This window comes from Motacilla alba, chromosome 3 (genome assembly GCF_015832195.1).
Source record: "Motacilla alba alba isolate MOTALB_02 chromosome 3, Motacilla_alba_V1.0_pri, whole genome shotgun sequence".
Lineage (NCBI taxonomy): Eukaryota > Metazoa > Chordata > Aves > Passeriformes > Motacillidae > Motacilla > Motacilla alba.
Window position 1 is genome coordinate 41,023,623 of NC_052018.1, and position 26,356 is coordinate 41,049,978.

The 26,356-nt window shown below is 52.6% G+C and overlaps 1 protein-coding gene across 1 annotated transcript; it reads left to right on the top strand.

The window, feature by feature from the left end:
* Positions 1–17,639: 17,639 nt before the first annotated feature.
* PRDM13 (PR/SET domain 13) lies at positions 17,640–25,516 on the top strand. The gene is made up of 4 exons (XM_038134077.1): positions 17,640–17,964; positions 19,656–19,787; positions 19,886–20,006; positions 23,526–25,516. The coding sequence occupies exons 1-4, from the start codon at positions 17,824–17,826 to the stop codon at positions 24,995–24,997; spliced, it is 1,866 nt and encodes a 621-aa protein (XP_037990005.1). The 5' UTR covers positions 17,640–17,823; the 3' UTR covers positions 24,998–25,516.
* Positions 25,517–26,356: the final 840 nt, after the last annotated feature.

The following is a 26,356-nucleotide window of genomic DNA, read 5'->3' on the forward strand; positions in this document are numbered from 1 at the left end:
TCGCTATTTCCAGTCCAAACCTGCCCTCTGTCAGTGCAAAACTGGCTGCTTCTCCCAATAAGGTCCTTACTGTAAGCAGCCAGGAAGATCCAGAGCTTGTCTTGTGCTATCTCCACCTCACCTAAATTTCCCTTTAACTTACCTGTTCCCAAGCTTCCACAGCTCAGCTTGCTCTGTGCTGGAATTTCCCTCATCAGAGAGAGCCTCTAGAGGTATTTACTTAATAATTCTAGATTTAAACTACAAACAGGAAGTACATGGGCCTGCTTTCTTTCCATGCTCTTTCCTGTGGTGGTTCTCCGCTTCTTAATGGGATCTGAGATGTGTCAACGCACACATTGAGATGTAGCAATGTCATGCACTTGAAAACTTGGGAACAGGTGAGTTAAAGGGAAATTTAGGTTCTATTTAGGAGCTATGAAGCAGAGAGGGAAGATGCACAGGGTAAAATGGTGTCATGGTTTAGAAATTATGTCTCAAATGTCGTGTTCATGCTGAAACTACTCCAGACCTCACATGACTCGCACACTTCCCCGTCCCCTTGTCCGTTTGTACCCCTCCGTGGGTGGCTGGAGAGCAGAACTGGAGGCACAAAAGGTAAAGATCATGGACTGAGAAAGAATAATTTACTGGAAACAGCAATGAGATAAGAAATGAACAGTAACAGCAACAACACTAATGACAGAGCATACAAGAAAACAACAGTTGTCGCTCACCCTGTGGAAACCCCCATCAATGCCCAACCACTCCCTCTGCAGTGCTATCCCAGCCTGCAAGCTGCCTGCCCCTGGAAAAATGACATTTTCCTGCCCTGTCCCTGGAAAAATGACATGAGGTGGCATAGAATAACCTCTAGGTCCTGGGCCTGGCCCTCATGGCTACAGCAGAAATTAAGCCTGTCCTGGCTGGAACCAGGACAGATGGAGACAGTGGTGTTTCTAAATGCCTTTGCTGGCAGAATGAGACATTGTTCTGACATGCCAGAGAGACTCTAGATTTCAGACCCTGTTTATACATAGGAATGTGGAGGAGGGAGGTAGAGAAAAAATATTTTGCATATCCTTTACCTTTCCTTTCTCAGTGCAAGGAGACACGATGGAAAACACAGGCTGGGTTTGTGGGGAGTCTGTGGGGGCTCTCTGACCTGACACCTTTCTCCAAAAAATATCCAGACTTTGCAGCATATGGGAAAAGGAATTTACACTGCTGTTTAAATGTCACAAAGAGGTGAACCAAATTGCCAGCAAAAGCCCTGGATCACAGCCACCCACAACCACATCACACACAGCATAGCACAGCACCAAGGAATCAGCAGAGAGAGAGACAGAGGCTGCTGTATAACAGAGAAGCTTGTCATTGCCTCACTGAGCATACTAGAGCAACCAAAATAGCAGCAAACCTCATGCTTCTGGTTATCACATCAAGTGAGCATCTTTTTTTTTTTTCACCATCTTTCTCTACCTGACCCTGGCCTTTCTCTGCTCTGATTTAGTACCCTGTGTTTTGTTCCCTCACGGTGGTGATCTGTGCTTCTGCACAGTCAACAGATGACTATGGATGAATATGAGACATCTGTGTGCCCAGGTGGACAAGAAGGCTGATGGCATCCTGGCCTGTATCAGAAATGGTGTGGCCAGCAGGACCAGGGCAGTGATGATCCCCTTGTACTCAGCATTGGAGAGGGTGCATCTCAAGCGCTGTGTGAAGTTCTGGGACGCTGAGGTGCTGCAACTTATCCAAAGAACAGCAACAGAGCTGGTGCGGGGTATAGTGCACAAGTCTTATGAGGAACAGCTGAGGGAGCTGGAGTTGTTTAGCCAGGGCAAAAGGAGGCTCAGGGAAGACGTTATCACTCTACAGCTTCCCTGAAAGGAGGTTGTGGCAAGGTGGTGTCAGTTTCCCAACAAACAACAGATAGAACAAGAGAAATGGCCTCAAGTTGCAGCAGGGAATTTTTAGATAAACTTTCTTTACTAAAAGGGTTGTCAAGTGTTGGAACAGGCTTCCCAGGGAAGTGGTGGACTTACTATCCCTAGAGGTACTTAAAAGAGATGGGGATGTGGCACTTGGAGACATGGTTTGGTGGTGGACTTGGCAGTGCTGGGTTGACTTGATGATCTCAAAGACCTTTTCTAACTTCAACAATTCTATGATTTTACACTGCAGTATGGCAGGAAATAATTAGTAGGGACTGGGCAGGGTATTTACCATAGCTATGATAAATGCCATTGCTTCACTGCATACTGGGCATGGGAAACAGCTCTGCTGGCCCTGTGTCTGACACCACGGGGGCTGTCTAATACTGCTGGAGTCGGAGCACTCGGCTCCACAGATTCTTGCCAGCTCCACTCCCAGACTCTTTCCTGGCAGGATAGACCTCATATTGCATGACCCCATTTCACAGCCCTGCAGAAGACCACACCAGTACCAGAGCTATGGCGAGGGAAACTCTCTCTGCTCCACAGACCCAAAACCAGAGAGAAACAAAGACTCCTTGGGGTACATATTGCCCTGCAGTGGGACACTCTTCCATGCTGGAGATCCTCCAGTGCCCTACAAGGGGACACTCTGCCATGCTGGAGATCCTCCAGTGCCCTACAAGGGGACACTCTGCCATGCTGGAGATCCTCCCTGCAGAACAGCACCCAGGAGGCTCCCAGTGCTTTTTTTTTTGGCGCGGGGGGGGGGGGGGGGGGGGGGGGGGGGGGGGGGGTGTTCATTCTCAGCCTTGCAGCATCTCTTGAGCAAAATGGCAAAGGTTCCTCTAGACTGGGCCATGCTGGGGATGCCCATTGCCTGGCCAGGAGGCCTGCAGCTGGTGTGGACCCACAGTGCAGGAGGGGTAATGGCCATGTGTGGATGCCACTGTGACTCCATCTCCCTGGAGACCCAGCTAGGAGATGCTTTCTTGGGCAGGGGCATGGCAGGGGGCAGACAGGACAGAGCTTTTTCCCCTTGACATTGCTTTTGAACCTTTCTTTTCCAGGAGCTCTGTGGAGGAGCGCTTTATTTACCTCCTCCTCTGTGTGTGTGTGTCAAAACAAGCAAACAAAGATTTCATGAAACAGATGTTCAGTGCTGCTGTGTGTGCTGTCTCCTGCTCAGCCTCAGACCTGGCTGCTGCTCTGAGGGACATCCAGATATAGGATGAAAAAATCGCAGGCAAGAACCTGCAGGTAAAATTATACTTTGTCATATTTGTGAGATGAAATTATCTGTCAGCTCTTGCTGATCTCTTCCCCCTCTGCCCCCCTAATAAAAACCATCACAAACATATTGAATATACTTAGTAGTCCATTGCTAGATATAAATATACACAGGATAGTTGGATAGATTTTTTTTCCCCCAGAAATATGTTTCTTCCAATCCACATCTTATAAATAGCATGATAAATAGGATGATACGTGGTCAGTTTTTTGTTCATGGGTCCTCCCCCACAACTGGAAATACAATATTTTCTTTATCTCTTTCCCTTGGATGCACACAAAAACAGTCTTTGCTGATACTCTCAGGTTTTTCACATATTTACATATTCATCTAATAACTGAAAACAGTACATATCTTTTCACGGATCTGACAATAAGCATTCTTGTTTGCCCTCTGCTGTTTAATATCCCCTCAGGAAATGAATGAGTGGTACAAAACCAGATTTACTGACTTTAATCAAGCTTCCACAAAACATGCTGAGAATGTGAGACATTTCAGGGAAGGAACAGGGAAAAGAAGTGTAAGTGGAATTGAAAACCCCTTCCAGCTTATGTTATGTCACTTCTAATGGAAGCCTTTGTTATGATTTCACTAAGTTAGGTAATGTGACAGTTGTCCGATATTTTTCCCAATAATGGTGGTCTTTTAGGCTATATTTTGCAGTAAGCGAGGTGGATTGGAGGAGTGGTGACCCTGGATGTGACTCCATGTGTCAAACCAGCAGCAAGTAGCCACAAATAATATTTATACATATGAAATAAAAGTCCAGCTGCTCAGTAATGCATGTATCTGAACATAAGGATCCTGTTGTTTTGAATGACAATGTCAGGGGAAAGGGATTTATATGGGAGAATTTTTTATTTGAAGCACTATCACAGACACTTCCACTTCCACACATAAAGCAGACTGCTGCAGAAGCAACCATTTAATATTTTATGTCAAAGACATTCAGGATAATTTGATTAGATGGGGGAAAGACCTTAGAATCATGAGGGTTTGGTTTACAGCATGAGGACAAATAACAAGGGACAGAAGTGTTATTAAAACCATCAGCTCTGTTGTGAGAACCTCTTGATGAGGATAGATAGTTCAGCCCCCTCCTACTGACCTTTGCTTACAATAATATTTAAAAATCTGCATTCCCACATAGTAGCCTGTTATTTCAAAGGGTTTTCCTTTCTGGGTCACAGACACTGGCATTTAACCCCACCTCCTCTCAGTAAAACATGCAGCAGGAGCATATGCAGGATGGAGCACCATATCAATGTTGAGTTGTTTTGATTTTTTTTCCTCCTCTGGTCAGCTTGAAATGCATCCTCCACTCTGATGGCTCAGGCTTTCCTCTCAGGGAGTAGCCTGTGGGTCTGGATCCTGAGCAGCTCACCCTGCCCAGGCTGAGATGGTTACTCAGACTCCTTCAAACCCTGAGAGTCACAGGTCAACCTGCAGGCCAGACCCCCATTCACATGGGGCATATGTTCCATCAGGGAGGGCTTTGCCTCTGGGAAAGACCAAGTTGCCAGGGTCACTCCACTGGGGACCTGTGCTGGGACTGAGGTTCTCTTAGGTAGCCTGCACCTCACAGGGAGAGTTTGCCTCTCTCTCACCTCTTCCCAAACATTCAGTTAAACAAGCATTAAGCAGTTATGGATAATGAAAGGCTTCCTGAGAAGTCAGGAGGCTGACCACAGCTGCTGCCCAGGCAGGATGGGAGACGTCTCTATCCTACCTGCAACCCTGGGTGCCCCTCTGCACCCTAAACAACTTTTCATAGAGTCATTAAGATTGGAAAAGACCTCCAAGATCGAGTCCAACCTTTGACCAAACACCACCATGTCAACAAAACCGTAGCACAAACTGCCACATCCCATTGTTTTTTGAACAGTTTCAGAGATTATGATTCTACCCTGGGCAGTCTGTTCCAATGCTTAGCCACCCTTTGAATGAAAAAACTCTTTTTGATGTCCAACTTCAATCTCTCCTAGAGCAGCTTGAGGCCATTTCCCTTTGTCATGTCATTAGTTGCCTGGGAGAAGAGACTAACCCCCACCTTACTTGTACCACCTTTCAGGCAGTTGTAAAGAGTGATAAGGTCTCTCCTAAACCTCCTTTTTTTCCAGGCTGAACGTCAATCTCTCATGATTTACCCTCTAGATCCTTCACCAGCTCTGTTGCCCTTCTCTGGGCATACCCCAACACCTCAATGTCCTTCGTGTAATGAGGGGCCCAGAACTGAACAAGGACTTGAGGGGTGGCCACACCAGTGCCGAGTACAGGGGGACAATTACTTCCCCAGTCCTGCTGGCCACATTATTGCTGATACAGCCCAGGATGCCATTGACCTTCTTGGCCACCTGGGTACATGCTGGCTCGTGTTCATTCAGCTGTTGACTAGCACCTGCTGTTCCTTTTCCACTGGGCAGCTTTCCAGTTGCTCTGCCCCCAGGCTGTGGTGCTGCTCGGGGTTTTTGTGACCCAACTGCTTGGGTTTTTTGTACCCAAGAGCCCAGCGCTTTGCCTTATTGCACTCCATAGGGTTGGCCTTGACCCATCAATCCAACCCATCCAGATCTTTCTGCAGAGTCTTCCTACACTCCAGCAGATCAACACTCTCACCCAACTTAGGGTCATCCACAAACTTACTGAAGGTACACTTGGTCCCGTTGTACAAATCATTGATAAAAATATTAAACAGGACTGGCCCCAAAACTGAGCCTTGGAGAAACCCCACTGCTGACTGGCCACCAACTGGATGCAACACCATTCACCACCACTCTCTGTGCCCAGCCAACCAGCCAGTTCTTTACCCATCAAAGCACATGTCTAAGCCATTGGCTGCCAGATCCTCCAGGAGAATGCTGTGGGAGACAGTATTGAAATCTTCACTGAAGTCCAGGTAGACAACATCCACAGCCTTTCCCTCATCCAGTAGATGAGTTACCTGGTCATAGAAGGAGATCAGGTTGGTCAAGTAGGGCCTGCCTCTACTAAACCTGTGCTGACTCCATCTGATGTCCTGATTGTCCTGTACGTGCCAAGTGATGGCACTCAAGATAATCTGTTTCATAACCTTCCCTGGAATGAGGCCAGGCTAACAAGCTTGAAGTTCCCTGAATCCTCCTTATGACCCTCGTTGTAGATGTGCTTCATTTTGGCCAACTCTCAGTTCTCTGGGACGTCTCCAGTTAGGCAGGACTGATAATAAATGATGGAGAATGCTTTGTTGAGAAGAGAAGGAGAAAGCAAGTCTGCCTCGTGGGTGTAGATTTTTGCACTGAGTTCTTGCCCTTCCAGAGGGGATGTTACTGCTGTGAAATGGAAGTGGCTTTCAGCCCACTCCCCTGCAAAACAGCAGGGATGCTCCTTTGCTACTCCGGGCTTGCACAGGGGCTTTGCCCACTTCCTCAGGACCTCTCCTTCCTTTCTCACTATTCCTCCAGGTTTTCACTCAAAAACCTGCATTTTCCCTTGGAGAGCAGCTCCTCCACCTTCAACCCGAGCCTCCCGCTGTGGCAGCAGTTGTGTCGCTTTTATTAACTCGAATAAAATGAGGAACACTAATTTTCTTGCTTGACTCGGTCCTGTGGGACCTCGGGAGCTGGATTTTCTGCACGACTTCGCGAAGGTATCGGGTAGCCTTGAAGCAACCCGGCAGGCGGGAGGGGCTTGCGGCTCCTGGTGAGCACGGCAGAGCCTGGCCCGAGGAGAAACCCACCCCCTTCTCCAACAAGCCTCTGACATTACAGGAGAGAAATGAGCGGAAAACAGAGAAGCGAGTTAATTAGTTGCATCTTCACCGGATCACGCTTGAGAGATGCTTTCACAAGGGCAGGCTTCGCTGCCTTGCTCTATCTGGTAACAAACGATTTCTCTCCAAGCCAGAAACTCATAGGGAATTTCTGGATCTATATGAGTAAAGAAAAACTATACAACCGAAGAGAGAAAATGTATCCCTGCCCCATTGTATAATTCCATCTCTCTATTCCCCCGGACAGATTTCATATATGAGAAACACACGCATATATATATCTTATGCACATCTTTTCCACCCGGTTTTGTGGGCTCCCAAAGGGAATTTGAGAAACTGCTGTCTTCTTGCCCCAGGTTCAAATGGCCTCCAACACAAGCCGCCTCTGGGGCCGGCCTGGCGGGGCCGCAGGACGAGGATACCGCAGCCTGCTCCCCGACAGCATCCCGCAGTCTCTCCGCACAATATGCGCGGCTGCGCTGCGGACCCCGCGGCTCCGGGCTGGCTTCTCCTCCCACGGACAGACTGCGGGGGGAGCGCCGATAAGGTTGATATTTATAGGAGTTGAGAGACACGGAGAGCGGGGCTCGCTTTGACCACTGGCACAACGGGGCGGGGTGACAGCTTCAGGTGGGCTGTGATGAAAATCCAGATATTTCCTCTCCTGTGAGCTCATCCCAGGTGACAAGCGTATTTTTTATTTCCCCCGATTCGAAAAAAATACCTTTTCCTTTGCAAGGTTAAGTACTGGAAAATCTCAGCACACCGGCTACAGGGCGCACAGACTGTAGAAGGGGCTGTCCTTTCTCAAATAAAAGTTGTCGGGAGTTGCAGGGTTTTCCACAGATCGGGCAGGGCAGGGGCTTGGCCCGCAAGCCGCAGTACCAGCGGGACAGCTTGGTGGGACGTTGGCAGCTCGGTGTCCGGTGTGCGGCCACCTCGGGGGCTGCCTGGAAGGCTCAGAAGACATGACTGGAAGTGTTCCTTCTGTGGGGGCATGCGTTTGCAGAAGATCCAATCCCACTCTCATCCGAAAGCTGTTTCTATAGCTGGGGGTGAGCCCTAAAGCCCGGGGGGCTGCTCTGGCTGACACGGACTGTTGAAAACCTTTTCTCAGCGGTAACTCAGTGTGCGCAGTCAATATTTTTGGTTTGTTTTTCAAGTACCTCGGAACACGGGTTTACAAACAATAGTGGCAAATCCTTTCTCAGGCAGAATACCTATACGGTGGGCATGCTAATTCAGCTTCAAAAGCAATGGCACAAAAGAAGGGGTTAGTTCGACTCTGATATTTTGAACCGAGCAAAGCTTGATTCAAATACGATTTTAAGTGTTCATTCCACAAATAATTTAAGGAGGTCAGCTTATTAAAAAGACTCCCACACCAAATACCAAGCTGTGATAGAAATATTCAAATATAAATAAGATTTTCCCCCTCCTAGCTGTGGAAGAGCTTACCCTTCTGTATGTCTGTGCACGAAGTGTGCCCATGTTTTACCGTGTGAGAGACGCAGAGCGAGACAGAAACTTTGAGGTTAATCTGTCTTCTTATTCTAGATGCGTATTTGAATATTTAGACTGAAAGATGATGACAGTGGGGAAGCTGAGGGCAACGGTCCACAGGCGACTGGGCAAAAAAAAACCCCAAAATCCTGAATAATTTTATTTAGATTTTATTTCGATTTTAATAGCACAAACAATGAACAGAAAGAACAACATTACATCTGCAGGCTGTTAGGAAAAATTGTTTTTGACAGGTGACACCTACAAGTTTCTTTGGTCTTATAACTCCAAATCTGTAAAAAATGATGCATATTTCAGCTTCGAAATATACAATGGCAAAATAAACAGAAGAAAAAGAGCTGTTCTTCGTGATGTACTTGGCAAACCCTAGATAATCTGGGTTTAACCTGCGGTATTCAGCATATGTAAATCAGATACTTTCTGGTATCTTTATTGGGTTTTAAAAAAAAAGGGGGGGAAGAAAAAAAAATTTAAAGGGAGAAAAAAAAAAAGAAAAAGGAAAAAAGAGAAAAGAAAAAAGAAAGAAGTCAGGTCACAGGGACCAACCAGAGAAAGACCTTTCCGTTTGTGAAATTCATTAATTAGAAAGCTGCACATACTAGAAGATGCCTTTTCTTGCTCTGCTTCCCGCCCCCACCAACAATTTTACCATGGGGGAATGTTTACCAGAGTGTAACGAACAGTTTCCGATGGCTGCATTTTTGCTAAAGTTCTATTTTTTTCTTCTTGCTGATAGTCGTGTCTTGAAAAGTCGTATCTTCAGCATAAAACGCTGAAACCCTTAACAACATTATATGCGCTCATTAGGAAGTCAGCTCTCTTATAGCCCTTTCTCCTACTCGCTGGCAAAACCGATCTCTTTCTCCATTTACACTGTTACCAGCCAGCCAGCAAGCTCTGCCCTGCTCCCTGGTGCCACTGCACTGAGAGATCTTCCTTCCAGCAGCTACCATTTTTTTCATCCCTTGCTTTCTTCCGTGCCAGTGATTTATTTCCCCTGCCTCTCCTCACATCAAGCGCTGGATTCGGCGGGAGCCCAACAGGGGAAGCCACCACCGTTTGCACCTCCCGACTCCCAAACCGAGGGCATCTGCCGCGGGAGCGGGCATGGAGCCTTTTCCCCGCCGCACCCCGCTCCCCGCTCCTGTCCCGGCACTGATGGCATCTTTGCTTCTCCCGAGGTCTTTGGCATCCACCTACGAAACAAGCTCCAGCCATGTCGTTGCTGTTACCGTACTATAACTGTGCCCCTCGAGGAGAATATTAACAGAAATTAAGTGCCTTGTTTTACCGCTGCAATTCTTCTGTAAACACAGAGCTGATTTTAAAATAGATTAAGCCCTTAACCCACCACCCCCAATACATAAGCTCTTCAGGAAAATGCAACAAATTCACATAATTCTTTTTTTGCCTTGAGCTGAGCTGAGCACAGCAGAGAAGTCTTCTGAGGATGACGAGGGGAGCTCTGCGGGATGGGCTCTCTGCCTGCGTGCTTTGGCTTCTCCTGTCGCTGCACAATTTCATCCCTGGAAGAGATTCAGGGTCTGGCTGGAATCTATCAAGCTGTCAGAACGGATGGAGACAGTCTGTGGAAATGCTCAGAGAAGGGTACTCCCACTGTATATTTAAAAACCCCAAACAATTAAAGCCTAGGCTGACATAAAAAGTCAATACTAGGTTGCCTGCCTAGAGGTGGAGGGAACCTGATTTAAGTGTTACAGCCGCTGTCTTTACAAAGCCTGACTCAGAGAGAGCTCATATCATAATACAGCTCCATGAATTGGATTCCGGAGGATATTTGATGCTGGAGGACGGGGGAGGGAGGGAAGCACCCTCTGCTTCCTCACTCTCCTGCTCCCCGGGGCGCGGGAACAGCTCGGCGCCACATAGACTTTTGCAGATGTTTCCTAAGACATCGGGCCTATATACGTTCGGTAACCTTTGGCTTTTCCACATGCTTTTCACTAAATAACAGCCCTGTCTCTCAGGGACAGTCAGGAAGGAGAGGAAGGGCCTTCACCCCTGCGCTCTTATCACGAAAACCGTGGGGAAAAAAGGATCACAGTGACTTGAGCATATCAATTTATAAATAAATCCCTGGGTGTGTTTACACATAAACATACATGGGTGCGTGTGTACGGACGGACTCACAGGCAAACGCGCATCCTTGCTGCCTCTGAGGTGCCCGTGACACTTACGGATACTGTAGCTGCACACAGTTGCGCGCAGCTCTACCTACAGCCGGAGGAGCAGCATCCAGGCAGTGGGACCTCCTGGACACCCATTCTGCGGGCACCTCGGGGGTACCGGGCAGCCGGAAGCAGAGCCCTTGTTCCCTGGACCTGGGCCGCGTTTTTCTCCTCAGGGAGGGGCCAAGGTTTGGCTCGGCAGGGACAAACACAGGTTGCCCCGGCAGGGCTAGCTGGGGCTGTGCTGGCAAACCCGCCCGGTCCCCCGCTCCGAAAGCTGGGGCAGCGCTGCCGGCTGGTGCGGGGATGCCCTTTCCTTTTTTATTTAAATATCGTGGCTCTCTCGGGGCGGAGGCACGTCAGGGCTGGTCTTTTCCCTTTTCCTCCGGCCCTTAGCCAACCGTAGTTGCTGAGAAATTATGTCAGCGGCTAATACCGGCCTCAGCGGCGGCCGCTCGGCACGACTGCTGTGCCCCGTCCCCCGCCCAGCGCCACGCACGACCGTGCCCGCCGTTCTTTGTCTTGGCAAGAATACGAACATCGGGCACCCGGCGGTGCGGGAGGAGACTGGGAACAGAGGGCTCTGTCAGTGTCGTCTAAACCAGATCTTCCACTTTCCAGGAGCAGTATGCAGAGGCAAACCCGCCCTAGAGAACCGATTTCAGTCCTTGATCTGAGCCTTCAGCAGTATCTGGTGTTAAGAGTCATAGCCCTGCTTTCCAGGCCAGCCGAGCCTCGCATGTCGAGTACCGAGCCCTGTTCACAGCTGGAAATGGGACACCATGCCCAAGAGCCTTACGGGACACTCCCCATTTCCTCTCCCCACCCGGACAGCCCCACGGGAGGTGGGAAGGTGCCCGCATAAGTGACCAGCGTGATCGGGTGGCCGGAGCAGGAGCTTTCCCACCGCCACGAACAAGCCTACAGGTAGCGCCGGGGCATTTCCCGCACCCAGGGGGACACCCAGCTCAGCATCACCACAGAAAGTTGTATCTGTATCGCCCCGGGGTTGGTTGCCGAGTTCTGCTGGGCGCCGCGGGAACAGGGGCTGTGCCTCCGGCCGGGTACTTTGTCGCAAAACCGCCCCGTCAGGACGATGGCTGCTTTCCAGAGGAGAGTGGAGAGGGTGACAGCAGCCGGCGATCACCAGTTCTCCAGAGCAGCCTCTGCAAACAAAAGCCGGTAGCGGTACAGGCTCTTTTCTGTCCGACTGTGATGGGATTAAACATCGTCTTTCTGATAACTGACCGTATAGTTTAGGAATCACTCACCTAATTAATAATTTTCTCACCGCGTTTTGGGCTACTGCACCCCGACGACCTCACACACACGGGATAGTCACAGTGTGGAGGCTAGGCCTGAGCTTCGCAGGTTGCTTCTCGCTGTGGCCCCAGGAGCACAGAGTCCTCAGCAGCGGCAGGGTGCTTTGCTGTGCTGGGGCTGCTAGGGCACGGCTGACATGCAGATGGACAGACGAACAGGCAGGGCAATGGGTGGATATGGACGTGGAGCAGCTTTGGGTTAAAAACACAGACTGACAGAGTGGTTTGGGTCAGAAGGAACCTTTAAAGAGCATCCAGTCTGGGCCGTGGCATCTTCTACTAGATCAGGCGGGCCCGAGCAGGGAGTACAGTCCTCGGCCCTCCCTGTTGCAGCAGGACGGCATCCCAAAAATCCCTAATTTCCCTGATGTCAGCCTGGCCTGAGCAGGCAGTGGTGTCTGCCTGAGACTTGCGTTTCCTCTCTCTGCCTCCCTTCCCCTCTGGGAGCCCGTTCATTCGGCTAGGATCACCCAAAGAGTTTTTTTTATGGGGTTTTTCACTACCGTGTAACCCCCGGTGTTTCTAAACCCTAAAGCAAGCTGAGCACTAGAAACCTGAGGCTTGCTGCCCTTCCTTCCGAAGGGAAACCCGGGGCCAGGGCTCTCGCCCCTGCCCACCACTGCCAGTCCTTGTCCCCGGCAGTTGCCACGCCGGCAGCCTCGCAGAGAGACATTAGACCGGTCATTTTCTGAGTCTCCTTTATTTCCTCAGTTTCTCCCTGAAATCTTTATAAATCCCCCTTTTCCAGGGGGAGTGTCCAGGCGGGTGGAAGTCTGAGCACAATGAAACCTGAGAATTTCTGTCACTCTCTGCATATGGTCCGAAGTGCTTTAATCCCAATTAGGGGCGGCTGACACACGGTCCTATTCATCCCAATCAGCTCTTGAATACATTTGCCTAGAAATGAACTTCACAAATAGACTTTCTCCTAAATGTGCCCAACAGCAAGGAAAATCGAATTGAGGCAGGGGCTCATTCTGAGGCGATCGAGGGAGAAAAGGTATGAATTTATAAGGTACACCGAAACATTGCAATTCAGCAACAAGTTTACTGACTTTTATTTGCACCATGTCAACCGAAAGAACCGAGAGATACGGTGGGGGTTGCGGGAGAAGGGGAGTACGGTTAAAAGGCAACTTTAGACAGACTTTGAATACTTTATGCGGCAAGCTTCGCCTCCAATTGAAGTTGGGCTAAAAAGAAAAAAAATCTCAGCCCCTACACTGGAATTTTTAACGAGCACAAAACGTGTTTGGATCCGATCTGGGCTGACGGTCGCGATTAACAATACGAATACCAAATCGAGCTCCTGTCATCTGCCCGGATTCCCATAGAACCTGAATTACTATTCAAAAGCTGCTTTAATATCCCACCCGCATCTCGTCTGCCCCGCACAGCTGGTTGGGGGCCGCCAGCCCTGCCACAGCCGCTCGGTCCCGCCGGTCGGCACCGCCCGCCCGCAGCACCGGGCACCGGGCACCGGCAGCGCCGCGGCGGGGCGGCAGCGGCTGCTGCGGGCGGCGTCACGGGGAAGGAATGAAACTGAGGGGAAGGGAGAGAAGAGAGGAAAGGGTGGCAGAGAGAAGGGGGTTTGAGAAAGAGCGGCTGAAACTAGAAAAGGTGAGCGAGATCAAGGAAATTGCAGAAGAGAAAGAGGGGGGAAAGCAGGGAAGAAAGGAAGGGAAGGGAAGGGAAGGGAAGGGAAGGGAAGGGAAGGGAAGGGAAGGGAAGGGAAGGGAAGGGAAGGGAAGGGAAGGGAAGGGAAGGGAAGGGAAGGGAAGGGAAGGGAAGGGAAGGGAAGGGAAGGGAAGGGAAGGGCAAAGAGGAAGAAGGAGAGAAAAGGGGAGAAAGACAAACGGAGAAAAGAGTAAAAATTTTGTTTGAAAATAAAATAAAGAAAATGAGAAGGAAAAAAAAAACCGAAAAGAAAGAGACGTTTAGACCGTATTGGTCTCTTCGGTTTCAAGTGGATTTCCATGTTTCAGGATCTCAGCAAGCCTCCCCCCTGCCCTTCGCCCCGTGCCTTGCATCCCTATCCACCTGCCGCGGAGCATCGCGGCCTTGCCCAGGCAGGGACGGGAGCCTCGGACCGTCCCGTCCCGCAGCCCGGGGAAGGGCAGCCCTGTCGGGGCAAAGCCATTTGGGAAAAAGGTCACCCCGGGAGCCGCCGGCTGGGCCGCCCCGCCGGAGTATGGCCTGCTGAATGAACTTGCAGCATTTTGTTCCAGCCTCCGCTGCGATGCTCTGCGGCATAATGAGCCGGGCCCTGTATACAGGCATTCATGCTGGTCTGAATGTGGTGTTGAACCTTCTCTGTGCCGGAGCGGTTTGATGGTTTGAATGGAGCTCCCTGGTGGGACATTGCTCTCTGCAACTGTGCCTCTTTGGATGACTGTTGTTCCTTAACATTCATGCCTCATTATGGGGCAACCTGTTAAATCAGGGAGAACAGTGTGCCAAAGTGTTACTCAGGGGCACCGGCAGTTCAGCGGTGGGCATAAATAAGGGCCGCCAGGGAAAATAACTTTCATCGCATCTCTGGGCAAAAGTGATCTCTCTTTAATGGTGCCTCTAGTAGCCCGGTTTAAGTATATAAAGAGCGATAGTGGAATGTTTTGATTGAGTCTAAACATTGTCTTTGAATAAAGCTGAAACCATGTAATTAATGTGTCTTTTTAATAAGGGACAATACGGTCGTTCAAGCTATTTAATTTCATTTAATTTTCCATCCCATTTGCTCCAAAGGCTGCTTTTACTTTTAACACCCGGCCTTTCATGCTGCATCTTGCTCCAGTGGGCACATTAGATCGGTTTCACCCTTCCTTTTTAGGGAAGGAAAAATAAAAGAAAATGTGGTTCCTTTCCTCTTTTGTGGACAATTTATTTCACTTGGGGAACTTCAACTTTGAGCCACAGGACAGAATAAAAATTGGAGAACTGGTGTGAATGCTTCCAGAGCAAGGGCTTTTCTTTTCTGAGTGGATGGGAACCAGCCACAATCGGCTATATTAATAAATAACTTTCCTCACAGTCGGCCTTTACATGGTCCTATTGATAAAATTGTTCGCGTGTCGTTCACGCTTTTTGACTCATTAAGGCCTGGGAGGGAGCGGCTCCCGAGGCGGAGCAGTAGGGTACCTTCGTCGCCTTAAAGGCCCTCTCTCTACCTCTGCGGCTCGCGGAATTTCAAGCCGGTCTCATCCTCGAGTGGCCAGGCCAGAGGTTACAGGGACATGTTCATGGCTTAAATTTATTGCTCTCAACTTCTTGTTTATCCTTTTTCCCCCATTCATGCCGCTGATCAAAGGGGTCATCTTCAGTTCCCCACATCCTCTCCCCCCTCCTCTTCCCAGTCCTGCCGAAGTGAAAGCGAACCCACCCCTGCTCCCGGGACAGTCCCTGGCGTCGCAGCCCAGAGAGATGCGATCGATGGTCACTGATGCTGCCGGGGGAAGGCACGGGGTGGGGCAGGCGCGGCGTTAATCTCGCCCTCGCCCCAGTACGGACCATTACTAAAAATACACTCACAGCCTAGGCGGACTCAATGCCGGCCAGCAGCCCCCGGAGCGGGCGGTGGCAGCGCCTCGTCCCGTCCTTGTCCCCGTCCCTTCCCGGTGCCGCCCGTCCCGGGGAGCTCCGCGCTTCCCTCCCCGCGCCCGCGGGCAGCGCCGAGGGCGGAACGGGCGGCACCGAGCAGCCCGCCCTGCGCTCCCGCCGCTCTGCAGAGGCGCTGACACTGCAGGGCTCGCCCCGGCCGTGGCAGCGGCCGCCGGTGCCCCTTGGAAGGCGGCCGGCCGGCACCGGGCGGGTTGGCAGCGCTTTGCCGCGGCGGGCCCGCAGCGAACGGGGCCAGCGAGGGCAAATATCATCGCAGCCGCGGCGGTGAGTCGCCAGGCTGAGCTTTCAGTGCCTTCCGGCGCGGTGAAGGGCAGGGAGAGAGGAAAGGAGAATTTTGCGACCGCCAGCTGGTGAGAGGTGCCGGTTCAAAATCGCTCTCGCTCCCCGTGCTCATCCCTGTGGCCTTTGCTCTCACGGTGCCATTCGTGACGGCGGCAAACAAACCCAGAGTAAAGCTCCCACACACAACCACATCGAAAGCGACGTGCCAAGGTTTACCTTGCAGAAAGCGGGTTGCTTGAGAAGAGCTCGCTCAGTTACCTGGCATCTGTCGGCAGATGTACCTCTAAGCGTAGCTTTTTGGCTTTCCTTTTGAAATTTATTAGGGCTGACCACTACAAAAAACGCCACGGGGGGGGGGGGGGGGGGTGGTGTGAAGGGAAAAAAAGAAGAAAAAAGAAGAAGAAGGGAAAAAAAGGCTCAATTTCTGCCATTGTTTCCGAGAGCAGTGGATAAAATCTCATGTGCAACTTCTTCATAGGAGAAAGGTTTAGAAATCTTCTTTTTGGAGTGTTATGAGGCATAGAGCAGAGAAAACACGCCAGCAGGAATTAGATAGGAGTATAAAAGCGAAAGTAGAAAATTGAATTTGTTATTTTCCCTCTTGGTCTGACAGGCACATTTGAACTGTTGCATGCACTTGAGGAAAAAAGTCGCACACCTTTCCTTTTCAGCTCCTGGAAAATTACTGGGACATTTATCCAGCCTGAATTATAAGATGACTTAATCCTAGCACTTCGTGGTATCTTACTTAAAATATTTATGCGAAGAGGAGGGACATAGGCGCACACTCTGTTCAAATATCTTCGTTCTGTCTTTATTTACAGGTGCTTTTTGCAGGTACCACCTCCTAAAGCGGTTTCGGTGCAGGAGATTTAGCGTGTGGGCAAGGAACTTGTGGATGTATTAAAGGAGGAATCCAGCTGCTCACTGTTTGCTAGATATCTGTGTTATCTGCTGGCCGCGCCTGCCTGTTTCCTGGTGGCTGTATGTCTCTATTTCCTCCTGTCTCTATTTCTTAATCGCACGAACTACAGACACAGCTTCTCCAGCGCTCGCAGGTGCAGCGGTTTGTGTTTTACAGGGGCTACGGCGGCTCATATTTTGTGCTATTCATCCTCCTTAAGGATCAAAGCTCTTCTGAAACAGATTACTGGCCTGAAACCAAACCACTGAAATGGTAATATGGTCGTTCTTAAAAAAAAAGTGTAGGTATTTTCTGGTGTTTTCCCATCAAGTACCTGCCCAATTTCTGTATGGCACACGCCGGGAATCAATAGAAGTTAACAAGTCCTCAAAACATTCCCCATCTCTTTGTTTAATCTCTTTTACAATAAAGCCAAGGGAAGAGAATTAAAAATCTTTGAAGTATATTAAACCTCAAAAGGCTCAGCCAAGTAGACTTAAAATAGTCACTTATTTTCCAAAACTGGTTTGTCGAGGAACAATAAAAGGAAGTAAAATTTATGGAGAAATTATACAGTGGATTTGTCACTTAAAATATCGTAACTGTCTCGGGGACAATACCCCATGCTGAGGATTAATGGTCCCTCCAGACCTTTGATTCACCAGCGCCTTTTCTTTGCCCTTGACAAATTGGATTTTTAGGAATGGGAAGGTCGCCTGGCCCATTGTCTGCCAGCCATTCACTCCGCCTGATTATGCAGGAGGGTTAGGGAAAGGCTCCATGTGACCCTCTTGGATGGGACTCCGCAGCTGCTCGAGGAGCCAAACTCTCTCACCAAACTCCGCGCCCCAGAGCATCCCCCTGCCAAGGGGTACCCCTCCTGCTCCCGTTGAAAAGCCGGCGTCCACACAGCGCCGCGTCACTCTGCGGGCGGAGATACGCCTGTGCTCATCCTCCCGCCGCCTGCCGCTGTCACTCCGGCCCCCTTAAGTAGTTGGGGTTCCCGAGCGCTCACACCCAGCGGCAGCGATGCAAACCAGCAGGGCTCCGGCCATCAGCGTCAGCGCGGAGAGCTGCATCCCAGCTGGGCTGCGCCTGGGTCCTGTGCCGGGCACCTTCAAACTGGGCAAGTACTTGTCAGACCGCAAGGAGCCAGGACCCAAAAAAAAGGTATTTTCCTACGGTCACTCCTGCACCGCTGGACTTTGATTATTCGTTGACTCGGGGGAAGCCGGCTTTGGGAGAAGAGGCTGCTCTTCCCCCGTCTCTCTTCGATCCTCCCTTCTTAGAGAGAGCCAGGAAAGCAAAGGGAAGCATTTCCAGAACGTCCTGAGATGTCTCCCCGTGGTTTTGCCGGGAAAACCTGCCCGCTCGTGCCCTCTCCCCCTCCTCCCCAGCGCCGGGGCCCCCAGCCCGGCCGACCTCCGGGGCGAGGCCAGAGGACACGGGGGCTCTCTCGGAGGAGTGGACGCTCCCCCGCCTTGGACAGAGACGTGCTGGAAGCGTCGCCTGAGCTCCGTGCCCGATGTCGGAGGGCCCTGGTCCCGCCACCCAGCCCCCGCCCCCCGGGGCTCCTCTCACTGGGGCATTGCCCCATTGCCCCTGGCAGAGCTGGGACGTGTCACGGCCGGCTCCTCGCTCCTAGAGGGCATGAGGATGTCACAGCCCCCGGGTTTTTTTTCCCGGGAAGGAGCAGGGCAGAGGCAGATGCAACGATTTATTTCTGCGTTTGGCTCGGGTTCGTGCCCCCCAGTCCCTCCTCCCGGCCGCGAGTCCTTTGGCTTGGCCCTTAAGGGAGTGTGGGGCGAGAGGACCGGGGCTACCCCGGAGACGGTGCCGGGGTGCAGGTCGCAGGTGTCGGGGCAGCCCAGGGCAGCTCGACCTCCCCCCAGAGCCGGCGGGGACCTCCTCGCCTGGAGCCGCAATCAACCCGCACAGCCGGAGCGGGAGGGATGACGGCCGCACGGCTGCCGGCTTCGGGGTCAGTACGTGTCCGAGCGAAGGAGCGAGGAGGAGGCGGTGAAAGGCTCTCGCCCCGTCCATCAGGCTCTTCAGGGGGCTGCGGATGAGACCCCTCCTTTCGCCCCCCGGGCAGCCGCGGCTCACGCGTTCCGCTCTGATTTTTAATGCACTTTAATTGTTTTTAAACGCTCTGCCAGCCCACTCAAATTTATTTCTCATCTGGCTCCCTTGGTTTCTCACTTTAGACTGCTTTGTTCCGATGACTTTTATTGCACGGTCATTCAGGGAATGGGCACTTCATTTTCTCTTTGTAAGGGCAAGCAGATTATGAAGTATGGGGCTTCAGGGACTTTGTAGCTAAGCAGAATCTTCTCCCCTTTCCCCCTCCCCATCTCCCGTCAAGTCCTGCATGTCGCAATGGTTTTGCACGGACTTACAGAAAAAAAAAAAAGAAAAAAAAAAGAAAAAAACAATTAAAATCGTATCTGGGTATTTAATACAGCTTTAAGCGAAATGTAACAGCTGCAACTGGACAAGGTGCGTTTGGATCATTGCTACCCAAGGGAAAAATCCCGTTTCCCCTCTCCGGGCACGGGTTCTTCCATCCTTACGCTGCAGAGCTGCAACCCCCGCTAGGGCAGCCGCATCTCCCCCGAGGCACCTGCGAACCGGGGAATGTCCTACCCAAAGGTGGGTGAGGATGGAAGCGTTAAACAGGAGGCAAAAGGAGATGTTCTCGCCGCTGCTTTCAGCTGCGATGCTCAGCCCCCTGCCTAGTGTGGGGAAGCAGCTCGAAGGGCCAGGCAGAGCGGGCAGGCAGGCAGGGGGACGGGTAAGCTTTTTGCTCTTTTTGTGTTTCTTTTCACGTGAAAATGACAGCAGTGCCGCCTGTTTTCCAGGTGCGGATGGTCAGAGGGGAATTAGTGGATGAAGCCGGGAGCTCAGCTCTGGAGTGGATAGGGTTAATCCGAGCTGCCCGAAACTCCCAAGAGCAGACCCTGGAGGCTGTTGCGGATCTGCCAGGAGGACAGGTATCCCACTCCCGGCTCCGGGCTGGCATGGCACCTCTCTCCGCCACCTGCCTCCCCTCTCAAGCCTCCTGAAGAAGTTTCCTTTCTTCCCTCTCCAGATTTTCTACCGGGCGCTGCGAGATGTCCAGCCAGGAGAGGAGCTTACCGTCTGGTACTCCAACCCTCTGGCGCAGTGGTTTGACATCCCCGTCACGGCCACGCCGACGCACGACGAGAAAGGTACAGATGCGGGCACTCATTTCAGAGCAACCAAATCAAGTGAAACAAAACAAACCCTCTTTAGCTGACACCTTTGACGGGATCTCAAACTGCGGTAGGCAAACGTGGGCCCTCAGAAAAATAAATGCCAGTACAGCTGCCGTGGATTTAACCCACCACCCTTTAAACTAAGACTCCATCTGCTTACATTTAAAGGGTGATCTATTAACTCGCTAGCGTATGGAAAGGCCCCCCCGTGCGTCGAGTTGTTCCGTCATCGGCCCGATTTAATGATTCTTTGATAGGCAAATGGGGTTTCGGTGAAACATCGCTATAGTTGGTATGCGAGGCAGTAAATTGCATCAGCTCAGCTCAGCTCAGCCAATGTTGTTTCCAAAAACATCGGGTTTACCTTCCGTTCTGAGTTTCAGAGACTCTTTTCAGGTTCTCTTGCGGGTAGATTCATATAGTCAAGCCAAAACTGGGCAGTATTGGGTAGTCCCCGTAAATTAGGATACATTAGGTAAAATGTTAAGTCGGCGTCAAATCACACAGAGATCGGGATATGCAAAGATGTTGGGAAGGGGAAGACACCTGTCTGGGACGGCTTGTTTCAATCCGCAAAGCTTTTCTTAGTTGGAACTACACCGGTGATAACAAAATGATAAGGTGGCAGCACATTAAAAAAAAAAAAAAAGGCCAGGGAAAAAAAGATGGAACACTTCAGCGTTCACTTGTCGGGCTTGTCTGTCGGCGGCCACCCCCTTCCGCTGCTCCTGGGTCCGGACGCTCCCTGGGGCGTCGGTGGCGGCAGCTGCCTGTGGGCACTCCCCACGGGCTTGAGCCCGCTCCGCGGGAGATGAGGGACCCCCAGCCGCTCCTGCTTGACGAAGAAGATCCTTCAGCTTGGCAGTGTCCCCGGGAAGGGAGCGAGTGCACGATCCGGGCAGGAGCTGCCCCCTACCCCCGTCACGGCTGGCCGCTCTGCAAGGTGACCAGGGTCCGGCCCGAAGGGATGGCTGCGGGAAGGCCAGGCTCTGGCTATCATATCACATCGCGCCGTGTGCAAGAGCCCAAATCCCTCTTTGTACGAAAACTACACCCGGAAAAGAAACTCTTGGTCGCATTTCTGTCCCGCCACGTCGAAGGGCAGTGAGGCCATGCATCTGCCGAGGGCCATCCCCTCAAAAGCCCGACGAAGTTTCGGCAGCAAGGAGGACACGCGGCTGTGTTGCCCCCCATTCCTCTCCAGCAACCCTTGCTGCGGGTGGGTACCGGTGCTACTCGGGGGAAAAATGAAAGAGGGCTCAGATCTGCAAGAGGCTCCCAGCGTGCGGCATCTTCCTCGCCCCGTCGAAGCAAGGCTGATTTGCAAACCGACCCTACGGATCTGCTGTGTCTTCTTCTGTCCCATAGTTTCCTGACTGATTAATACAGACTCAGAAAAAGTGTATTAGCATGCTGAAGTGCTCTTCTCTTAATGATCATATGCTGAAAAAAAGCCGAAAAATCAAATAAAGTCCCAAACCCCCACCAACCGAAAAGAGACAATGGACGAAATTCTGAGAATTTTTTTTTGTTTTGTTTTGTTTTGTTTGGTTTGGATTTTTTTTAACAGAAAACGAAAAAACCAAACTAAATCAAAAATTTGGAATTCTTCTGTATTTGACCCCTTTAATTTGGGTCACCGTGGTGAGAAAGAGGTGGTTTTTGGTGGGGGATGTGTGGTGGTTTTTTTTTGGGTTTTTTTTTGGTTTGTTTTTTTTTTTTTTTTTTGCGGGTGGGGGGCGGGTTTTGTTTGTTTGTTGGTGTTTTGGGTTTTTTGGTGGTTTGTTTTTTTTTTTTTTTTTTTTTTTTTTTTTTTTTTTTTTTTTTTCCTGGAGCCGTTCCTGTTGAGCGGGAACTGAGCCGGGGGGAAAGCGCCGAGTCGGTCTCGGTGGCGGTCGAGAGCCGATCCCGACCATCTTTTGCCGAGGACACCAGGGCCGACCCGCGCTGCTGAAGAGACCTGCATGGGCAAACGAAGATAGCAGAAGGGAGTCCGTGGCGCTCCGTGGCCCTATTCCTTTCCATCCGTACCGCTCCTTTACCCCTCTTCCCATGCACGGCAGTGGGATTACCACCGTGGTTCCTCCTCCCGTGGCCGCTGCTTTTCTGGGGCCCGGGCAGACACAATCCCGTCTCTTCCTCTCCTCGACGGGGCGAAAAACAGCGCCCAGCGCCCTCACAATGCTGCAGATCCCGGGACCGCCTGTCCACGGCTAGCGAGGAAAGGCTGCCCACGGCGGCGAGCACACACGCGGCGAGATACAGGCAGCGGCGTGCGATGCTTCCATGCGAGTTCGCACAGGAGTTTCCTGCGGAGAGGGAAGATTCCGTTTTCCACCCTCAGCGGACATGGACTCATCCCTGTCAAAAGCCGGTGACAGGGAGGCTGGTCACGGCCATCGCATCCACCCCGGCGACCCTCCCTCCCCGGGCGCCCCGACAGACGAGGGGCACGATGCAAGGTCTCACACCTGTCATCCCCCACGGGATTCCCTGAAACTTGAGGAGCTGCCCCCAGGCCTGGAGCGGGCTTTCATTTCCGTGCGGCGCTTGGCCTCACCTTAGGTGTTTCGGTGCATGAAACTGAGGGGTGAGGGTCAGCTGGGGACGCTCAGGGTGGGCAAGAGCCGAAAGGGAAATTCAGAGGCTTATCAGCAGAGTATGGTGACTGGGAGAAACGAGAGAGGGAAAGATGGGTACAAAGAGGGAGAAAAAGAGAAGAAAAGAAAGGAGAGAAGGAAGAGGGGAAGAGAAAACGAAAGGGGAAAGTGGGGGAAGGAAGGAAGGAAGGAAGGAAGGAAGGAAGGAAGGAAGGAAGGAAGGAAGGAAGGAAGGAAGGAAGGAAGGAAGGAAGGAAGGAAGGAAGGAAGGAAGGAAGGAAGGAAGGAAGGAAGGAAGGAAGGAAGGAAGGAAGGAAAAGATTGCTAGACAGACAGGTGGCCACAGAGGCGGCGTTTCACCGTCGGGGCTGGTGAGATGCTCCTCCTTTGGAGTACCCTCCTGGCAAGCAAGGCCAGGAGGGGGAAAGCAGAGTCTGAGCCTCTGCGGTGTCGGGCAGCCACCACAGCCGCGGCCACCGAGGTCTGTTCCGCTTGAGAGAAGTCGAAATGGGACGGGGTACAAAGGGCATTGTCCTCTGAAAGGGAACGATTACATATGGCCCATACATATCGGATATTGTCTCGCCGCGTAATGAGGGGCTCACGATCATTAGATTGGCCTTTGTTCGGTGCAGCCGACTCCCTGACATACGCTACCTCCTCTGCAAACGCCAACAGATGGGCCCTCCGACAGACGACTCGCGGCAGCAGCTGCTCCCCCCGGCCCTACGGCGCCCCGCTCGCGGGAGCTCAGCCCGGACCGCGCAGCGTCCGCACCGCTCCGCGGCACAGCATGGCTGGGGCGGGACGAGGCGGAGGAAGCGCGGGGATGCGCGGGGAGGCGCGGGGTTGCGCGGCCGCCGCTGACGGGTCCCTCCGCTTGCCTCCGCAGGGGAGGAGAGGTACATCTGCTGGTACTGCTGGAGGACCTTCAAATACCCAAACAGCCTCAAGGCCCACGTCCACTTCCACTGCGCGCTGAGCCACGGCCGGCCCTTCCTCCATCACGACCACGGCCGGCCCGCTGCCACCGCCTTCGGCCTGCCCCCCAAGGAGCTGCCGGCCGCCTCGCTGCGCGGCCACCCGCCGCCCGGCTGCGGCCCTCGGGAGGCCGTCAAGCGGGAGGCCGTCGTATCCTCCCCGCCGCTCGCCAAGGCGGCGCTGCCCAAGCGGGCGGCGGGCAAGGAAGAGCAGGAGCGCGCCCTGGACATGAGCGTGGGGGCCGCCCGCGGGCCGGGGCCGCTGCTGGGGCCGGCGGGCGGCAACGGGCTGGCGCTGTGCCCCGGGGCGCGCTCGGCCTTCCGCCCCGCCGGGTCTCTGCGGGAAGAGACGCGGGGTGCGGCCGCCCTCGGCTTCTCCAAACTGCTGGGGGGACTGAAGGCGGGACGCGCCGCCGCCGAGGCGCCGCCTAAGTGCGGAGCGCTGCCGGGTGAGGCCGCCCCGCAGGCAGCGGCGGCGGCGGCGGGGCTGGCTTGCGGCGGCGGGCTGCGCGCCTTCCCGCTGCTGTCGCCGCTGGAGGAGGCCTCGGCCTTCCGGCAGGTGGAGCGGGGGCTGCCCGCGGCCGCGCTGCCGCCCGCCCGCTATCCGCCGCTGCCCGGCGGGGCCCTGGAGCGCTTCGCGCTGCCGCCCTTCGAGGGGCTGAAGGCGTACGCGGGGGAGTGCGGGCTGCCCGTGATGCCGCTCACCGTCTACAACGGGGAGCTGCTGTACGGGGCCGCGCCCTACTACCCGCTGAAGCTGCACCTCGGCGGCCTCCTGAAATACCCCGAGTCGGTGTCGTACTTCGCGGGGCCGGCGGCGGGTCTGCACGCCGCAGAGCTGGGCTCGCTGGCCAGCATCGACCGGGAGATCGCCATGCACACGCAGCAGCTCTCCGAGCTGGCGGCCGAGAAAGGCCGAGGGAGGCTGGAGACGCTGCCGGCGGGGGCGGCCGGGGCGGCCGGAGGGAAACCCAAGACCGGGCACCTGTGCCTGTACTGCGGGAAGCTGTACTCCCGCAAGTACGGGCTGAAGATCCACATGCGGACTCACACCGGCTACAAGCCGCTTAAGTGCAAGGTCTGCCTGCGCCCCTTCGGGGACCCCAGCAATCTCAACAAACACATCCGCCTGCACGCCGAGGGCAACACGCCCTACCGCTGCGAGTACTGCGGCAAGGTGCTGGTGCGGCGCCGCGACCTGGAGCGGCACGTCAAATCCCGGCACCCGGGGCAAAGCCTCGGCAAGGCGGCCGAGGACAAGAGTGACTCTGGCTATGCGCAGCCCGAGCAGGAGCAAAAGACTGATAACGAGAGCGATGTGGATGTCTGCTTCACCGACGACCAGAGCGACCCGGAGAGCGGCAGCCGGCTCCGCGAGCAGTGATGCGGGAGGCGGCCGGGGCGGGGCGGGGGTGAGGGGAGCGCTGCAGCCCCCCTCCCACTACTCCGGGCTCCCGGGGCGGTCCCACGGGAGGCCGTGTCGCGGAGGAGGGCGGGCTGGCGGGCACAGCCACCGGCGGGGCGGGCAGGGGTGCGCGGGCGTCTCCGGGTTCCCTCCACGGCGTCGCTCCCGGCGCTGCAGCTGCGGTGCCGGGACAGGGACGGGAGGGCGAAACCCTGGCGGGCCCGGGATCCCGCTGGACAGGCACCGCATCCCGATAGGAGCCCTCATTTCAGTGGCCATATATTTTTATTGTACTTTTGTGTCGAGAGAATTGTGCCTTTTGGAAACGATTTTTTTTCTATGCGCTCCCATCACTCGTTCCAGCGGTCTGAGCCGTGGGGCTCAGCAGCAGACCCGGGTCTGCAAGCGCCTCTGGCACCTGTACACTTTATTTGACACCTCACCCATGCCTGCTCGGGTCCTAATAAAGCAATACCAACAGCTTTTTGGAAAGACAGAAAAAAAAAAAAACAAACCAGGCAACAAAATGCCACTCTTGCAGCATGGAAGAGGTTCGCATAACAGGTGCACCATTTGATCAAGTTGCAATTATTTATAGCAGATAATATTTGAGTAACAAATGTAAAATAAATATTGAAAAGCATGACTCTAAAAGCACGCACTATATAATTTTAAAGGAAATACACTTTCTGTTTGGTAGAGTACAAATGTGGTGTATGTTTGTTTTCTAATGAATGATGTACAGTGGATACAGTATTTTGGTCTTGGTTCCAGTTTGTCATGCGATTTTTTTAAAAAAAGAAATAAAGTTACTGACAAACTACTGTTTGGCTAGTTGTTTGTTGAGGTGCTGTCAGCAGAATCTCGTGTTTCTTCACAATGCTTCTGATGACTGGAAGCATAGACCCATCTATATACAGCGTTTTTGGGTCAAGCTCAAAACAATTTGCCTCTGAATAATGTGTCGCCTGAGCATTTTCCTTCTCTCGCTTAGCAAAACTAAAGGGCAAAATCCCAAATCAAATCTGTTCTTCTCTATGCCTAGGAGTTTAAATTTTTTTTTTCCTTTTTGCTATTTCGTTTTGCACAGGGCCAAGACAGAGCTGTTAAAGGCTGGACATTATTAGTCTGTTTTTTATCTGTTTGCTCTCGGTCAAACGCGCCACTTTTGCAAACACTCTTCTTTAGGATCGTTGTTACTTTTATTTGAGGTAAAAATCTTCTTATTCTTTGGTATGAAAAACCTGAAACGAGATAAAAAAAAAAAAAAAAAAAAAAGAAGAAGAAAAGAGAAGGAAAAAAAAGACTGCCAGAAAAGTCTATTCCCCCTGGCAGCTT

Bases quoted from the DNA above. Each gene is read 5' to 3' on its own strand.
- PRDM13 (XM_038134077.1), top strand. From the start codon at position 17,824: ATGCAAACCAGCAGGGCTCCGGCCATCAGCGTCAGCGCGGAGAGCTGC. The intron at 17,965-19,655 runs GTATTTTCCTAC...CCTGTTTTCCAG, and splicing joins AGCCAGGACCCAAAAAAAAG to GTGCGGATGGTCAGAGGGGA. The intron at 19,788-19,885 runs GTATCCCACTCC...TTCCCTCTCCAG, and splicing joins CGGATCTGCCAGGAGGACAG to ATTTTCTACCGGGCGCTGCG.